The sequence below is a fragment of the Saprolegnia parasitica genome, assembly GCF_000151545.1.
Source record: "Saprolegnia parasitica CBS 223.65 unplaced genomic scaffold supercont2.67, whole genome shotgun sequence".
In the NCBI taxonomy this organism is placed as follows: domain Eukaryota; phylum Oomycota; class Saprolegniomycetes; order Saprolegniales; family Saprolegniaceae; genus Saprolegnia; species Saprolegnia parasitica.
In genome coordinates this window covers 1-6,263 of record NW_012156461.1, presented here as the reverse complement: position 1 = coordinate 6,263, position 6,263 = coordinate 1, and the positions used below count along the sequence as shown (strand labels likewise).

General features: G+C 55.5%; 2 protein-coding genes across 2 annotated transcripts; one reads left to right on the top strand and one right to left on the bottom strand.

Moving 5' to 3' along the window:
• Nucleotides 1-2,318: 2,318 nt before the first annotated feature.
• Nucleotides 2,319-2,921, top strand: SPRG_11598 (hypothetical protein; the record flags this gene model as incomplete). The annotated part of the gene is made up of 1 exon (XM_012350548.1): nucleotides 2,319-2,921. The coding sequence occupies one exon, from the start codon at nucleotides 2,319-2,321 to the stop codon at nucleotides 2,919-2,921; it is 603 nt and encodes a 200-aa protein (XP_012205938.1).
• Nucleotides 2,922-5,171: 2,250 nt separating this feature from the next.
• Nucleotides 5,172-5,788, bottom strand: SPRG_11597 (hypothetical protein; the record flags this gene model as incomplete). The annotated part of the gene is made up of 4 exons (XM_012350547.1): nucleotides 5,654-5,788; nucleotides 5,551-5,600; nucleotides 5,392-5,507; nucleotides 5,172-5,333 (listed from the first exon to the last, which is right to left on the bottom strand). Exons 1-4 carry the CDS (start codon nucleotides 5,683-5,685, stop codon nucleotides 5,172-5,174), a joined length of 360 nt encoding a protein of 119 aa, XP_012205937.1. The 5' UTR covers nucleotides 5,686-5,788.
• Nucleotides 5,789-6,263: the final 475 nt, after the last annotated feature.

The following is a 6,263-nucleotide window of genomic DNA, read 5'->3' as shown; positions in this document are numbered from 1 at the left end:
TCGGCATCGATCTCGAACGTCTCCTTGAGCAAGTGGCCGTTGGGCAGTTCCCTTCGGTCAGCCCGGATGATGGAGACGATCTTTGGCGTGATGACGACGACCTCGAAGACCTCGCTGCGGAGCTCAACGCGATGCGGGTCGACGACACGCTTGACACGGACCGTCTCGATCGAGAAGATGCTGCTGCAATTGAGAGCATGCTGGCTCGCTCGGTCTTGGAAGGCTTCCCCGCGGAGCGCTATGAACGGCTCGAGAAGATCGTCAAGAGCTACGAAATTTGGCGCGCAGTTTCGGCACGGACCCACCAGCAGACGTCGAGCCGATGGACATCAAGCTCAAGACGGATGCGAGCCCGTACAGCTGTGCGGGTCGCAAGCTCAACCCGCACCAGGAGCGTTTCGTCCATTTGTTTGGTCGTCAACTTTTGCGGGACGGCGTGATCGAGAAGAACAACCGATCCGCATTCTGCAGCCCGACGAACCCCGTGCTCAAGCCGGAGGGCAAGGCGATCAAGAAGCCCATTAATGAATGGTCCGATGAGGATCTTTTGCGTTACTTTCGGCTCACGATCGACTATCGACGCGTCAACGCAATGACGGTGCCCATGGCGGCGTTTATGCCGTTTTTGTCGGTCATCATGGGCAAGCTCAAGGACGCGCAGTTCTTTGGCATCTTTGATTTGCTCAAGGGCTTCTGGCAGATGCCGCTGGCCAAGCGGTGTCGTGAGGTCCTCTCGTTTTTGCTGGATACCATGGTCTGCACGCCCACCCGCGTCATGCAAGGACATGTGGACTCGGCATTGTACTTCTAGAACACGATGGTGAACATGGCGGACGAGGAAGGGCTCCTCTACGTATGTCTGCTCATCTGGATTGACGACGTTTTGGTCTTTGCCAAGACCATCGACGACTTTCTTGACGCCCTCGATCGCTTTTTGCGATGTGCCAGAAGTACAACCTCAAGCTCAACCCCAACAAGTGTACGCTTTACAAGAAGGAGATCAAATGGTGTGGTCGCTTAATCAGCGGCCAAGGAGTGCGCCATGATCCGGAGCGTATTGCTTCCCTGCTGGCGCTGCCGTACCCAAGCAACGGTGGGCAGCTTCAACAGTTTGTCTGCGCGAGCAACTGGATGCGGGATTCCATCCCGCAGTTTGCGCTGACGGCGATGCCACTCCAGCAGCGACTGGACGACGTTCTGGCAGGCAAGCCAACGCGCAAGAAGCGCGTAGCTACGGCGGTTGCAGTTGAGCTATCGACAGAAGAGAAGGCGGCATGGGATGCGGTCAAAGAAGCTTTGGCCAATGCAGCTCAGCTGGCACACCCAGATCAAGACGCTGAGCTCATGATGTTTCTCGACGCCTCGGGTGACGGCTACTCGATCATTATCACGCAAGTGAAGAAATTCAACGACAGCGTGCCCGTATGGACGCTGCAGCACGAACTGGTCGCGTGCATCTCGGGCGTATGGAAGGGTGCTCAGCGCAAGTGGAGCGTGATCGAGCAAGAGGCATACCCGATCGTCAAGGCGTGCCTCGACTTTGAGTACCTTCTCATGCGGCCACGTGGATTCCGCATCTACACCGACCACAAGAACCTGATCAACGTCTTTGTGCCCGGACAAGAATGGAAGCCCGGACAGCGTGGCAAGCTGGCGCGATGGGCCAGCTACATTACGCCTTACCGCTACACGATCGAGCATATCGATGGCGAGCACAACGTCTGGGCAGACATGATGTCGCGATGGGGCCATGCGAAAGACGGGGCATCCACTTTGACTTCCTCTATTTGGGTGACTCGTTCAAGGGATCCAAGTACGTGCTCGTGCTCAAAGACGACTTGACGCACTATTGCGAGCTCGTGGCGTGTCACATGGCGGACGCGGCCTCGGTCGTGGACGCTTTGATGCACTGGGCTGCGCGGTTTGACTTGCCGCTCGTGTGGGTGTCGGACCAAGGCAGTCACTTCAAGAACCAAGTGGTTGCAGCGCTGGCCCAAGCCTACAAGGTCGATCACCAGTTTATTTTGACCTACACGCCGTGGCGCAATGTTACCGTCGAGCGCTTGAACCGCGATATTCTCTAAGTCTTGCGGGTCATGCTGCGCGAGTACCAACTGAACCTTGAGCAGTGGGAGTATCTCCTACCGCTGGTTCAAGCCAACCTCAACCAGACGCCAGTCGAGTCGCTTGGTGGCGTGTGCCCGACGCAAGCTTTTACGGGGCATGTGCCAGCTACCAACTTGGACATTGTAGTCCGCGACTTTGATGGTGAGCTCGTCCGTCAAGCAGACTGGACAAAGCCAGACGTCGTCAGCACGATGGCTGCTGCTCATGCAAGTTTGGTTGACGTCCACAAGAAGATCGACGACCTGCGTCAACAACGCCTAGCGCGGGAGACCGCGGCGAAGACGCACCAAGAAGAGTTTGTCGCCAACGTTGGTGACTACGTACTCTGGTCGCGCGTGGACAAGATGAAGTATCCGAAGCTGCTCGTCACATGGCTCGGCCCGTTCCAGATCACGGAAGTGTCGACGTACTCGTGCGTCATCCGTCATATCCTCTCGGGTCGAGAGCGCCATGCACATACGAGTCGCCTCAAGCCGTACGCCGAAGGCAGCTTTGAGCTCACGCAAGAGATCCGCGAGCACGTGTCCGAGCAGGGCGTGCTTTTGAAGATCCGTGAGATCAAGGCAGTACGGCTCAACCAGAGTGCCCGGCGGTGGGAGATCCTCTGCCTATGGGAAGGCCTGGAAGACATCGAAGCATCGTGGGAGCTGTTCACGTCGATCGCGACGGATGCCCCCGCGGTCGCTCGACAGTTTGCGGAGCAAGTCACAGACGCCCGAGCGCGGGATGGTCTGGCTGATGAGCTCCGGCAACTTGAAGAACGGTCTGCAGCGTCGACACGACGACGGTCGTGACGTGCGAACTACCAAGAGAAGCTACCTAGTGCGTGATCCCGGCGATCCTCCGGGCCGTGCAACGGTAACTCTTGAAGATCTTAGACCAGATCAAGAGCAGATACTGACGGCGATTCTCCTAGGTCTGTTTTTGCGGTCTTTGATTTGCTTGGGATTTTGACTAAGCTGTCCTATAAATCTTTTGGAAGAGGGGTGTGTGGCAGTAGATGCCTCATACAGTGGTTGAGCACTGAATATTTGTATCTGCACAGCTCTACAACCACTAGGTCGAGACAAGGCGATGTGTTTGTATCAATCTATCAGTAAGATAGTCCTACCGAGAAACCGTTAAGATGGGACTGTACAGGAGCCTGTGGCCAGGGCTCCAGCAGTCAGTTAGCCTTAGTTCCCTATTTCCATCTTAGTACACACGCCGGTGTTTGGGAGTGCGGCCTCCCTTTGTCTAGAGTACTTTCTGTGCTTTATTGAGAGCCAATCGTCGAGACGGATGTGCTCCCACGCACTCGAGAAAGTCTAGTCGCCGCACCAGCGTCTGTGACAAAGCCATGTCGCCGTGGAGCCGACGGGAAACGCGTGGAGAACAAATAGAAGGCAGAGCACCTTGGCGACGGGGTTCGGGGACGGCTTTTCCATCGCAAAACCTTTGGTCGGGGCACGGCGGCTTGTGCGCCACTGCCAAGCGCCCGTTCGACCGTGCTTCTGGTTCAAAAGAGCAGTGCGTGGTCTACGATGTAGAGGACGGTATTTGCCAAATTGCCAAGCGGCACAAGCGATGCAACTGCGCATGTATGTCGTGGGCACAGAAATGGGTTCGCGCCGAAAAGCAAGGCAACGCGAAACCCTGCCTACGCTTACGTTCGACTTCGCGGTCCAGGATCCAAGACGCGGGTGAGAGTACCTTCTCGTTCGAGCAATCGCATTCTGGCCTCCAAGACCCATGCTTCGTTCTCCCACTAGTAGCAGATTCAATCTTGTCACGCCAAGCCACAAAACACGGTGCTTACATTGCCGCACGTTTGAGAAAGGTCTGCTCAAGGGCGTGAAGTGTCGCCAAGAGCCTTCCGTTCGCGTGGCCCATAGCGGACCTAGTATCGACACACATACTAGTATAACCAGAGCCGACGTGCATACCATCGTCATGCGGGGATGGTCCGCGGACATCACGTGCAGTAGTCGTTGCCAGGCCACCGTGCGCCACGCAGAGAACCGATGGCCTCGTGGCCACATGGAGATGCGTGGCGTACGTAGACGTCCGACGATGTCCATGGTCGCGACCATGACCAAATCCCAAAGCTTCTCCCATCGACTTTTTAGCCTGTCGTATACACTTGGCATTTGTATGCGTGTTTCGTCTTCATCAAATTGATCACAGGATTTCCCACAGAGTATGATACAGTGCTTGTGCAATGCAGATGCGGGCCGCTTTCGGAGGGAACTGTGCTTGGCGCAAACTGCAATGAGCCCTTGCAGTCGATGAGCGTCATGGTCGACGTGACGTCACGGGCGTCCGTGCGCGAGAGGTCCGTGACCGCATGGCACTTGCCGATTTTGGATCGTGCCCAGTGGCACCTCATGGTGGAGAGTGTCGAAGATAGCATGTTTGTCCGACATACATGCGAGCGTGAGGCCAAAAGCGCATCGTCGAGAGCATAATTTCTGCGACACCGCTGGTTCCAGAGCATCCAAAGTGCGAGGTGTTGCATCATTTACCGGGCTCTTTTGCGTCGCGCGATCAAACGCGGTGTGGTGCGAGCGCCATTACAAGGCATAAAGGAGCCATGTAGAGCAGGTACTATGTATGGCTGCTCGTGCTGGGCAATCGAGTGAATGATGCGGCTAAAATATATGCTACAAATGTGTGCTACCGGGCGACCCACATGTGAATGGCGTCTCGAACATCTGGAGGTGCCTGTGTGTCTCGATGCATACGTAGGTCACCATTTCCAAAGTGAACTATCAGAGCACACCACAGCGGGCGGTCAAGTACATGCTACCTCGTATCGACAGAGTCCGACATCGGATCCTTTGCATCGAGGTTTCGATCTTTGGAACCACGAAATCCCACGCAGCACGTTCCAACACTTTACTTTCGTTTGAACGCATACATTGTCATTAGAAAGAGGAACTATTAAATTATGAACAGTATACGGCGCTCGGCTGGCAAAGCAGTCTTGTCGCCGTTAAGTCGACGTTGTTACATTCCGACGAGTTGATTGAGTTGCACGAAGCGTACAAAGATGTTGAAAATATCTAATCGTCCAGTGAGTCAAAAGTTTCATAGAGCAGCGTCTTACCCAGGAAGAGGAGCATGGCGTGGTTCTCCAGCTCGTCGTCGTTGTCCGAGCCCGAAAGCTCGATGACCATGAGCATCCTCACGAACACTTTTGCCCAGAGGAGAAAGAGGCGCATGTACTACGTATTTGAAACAGTGCAGTCACCCTCCATTCGCATCAGCGACCAAATACGGTACCGCGTCCATGAGGTACGGAACAGAGTACACGAAGGGCTGGATCCCCTCGAGGCAGCACATCAGATTCGAAAAAGCATTGCAGAGCTCCTCGACGGTCTGGTACACCTGATGCTCGGCTATGACATGATATGATGCATCTTCGCAAGGGTGGCATCGTACCGTTCCAGGCTGCGACTGTGAAGCACAGGCAGATGAGGGCTGTTGTTGCGCTATACGAGTGAACCATGCGTGAGTCATATGCGCATGGACCTTCTGCACGTACCTTGAAGAAGCGACAACGCTGGCTCGGTCCATAGCGTGTATTGACGCGATGGATGAGCCTTGCGAGGCGCCAAACGTCAAGGCCAAGAGCGTCGTCAATGTCCGCCGCAGCGCAGTGCAATTAAACGGCACGTGCGCCAGTACGGCGGAGCACAGGACGCCGCCGCCGAGTATCGCAGAGGAATGAGAGTCGGGCCAAGCTACGGTCCGCGCGATGACACCGCCGACGATTGGGAAGACGAGCCCAGACGCGCCAGAAAGATGCGCGTAGAGGCGCGGATTGTCGCTAATGTACACGGACACAAAGCCGCTATTGACGTGGTGCAGGACGGTTCCGGCGCCGTCTTCGAGCTGCAATGTCGGTGGCGGCGAGAGCTCGTTGCCCGCGGCCGTCGCGACAGGCTGCGAGATAAGGACGCGTCAAGGAAAGTGATTCTCTGTGGATCAGTATTACTAGCGACGTGTGCCTCGGTGAGCACCACAACCAATACTGCCGTCGGCTGCGATTCAGTGATATTGTACTTATAGGATTATGATTTACGACATTGGAAAGGCCATGTCGATCGGTTGATACAATGATGGATACACAACTTCGGACAAATGAAAGTGAT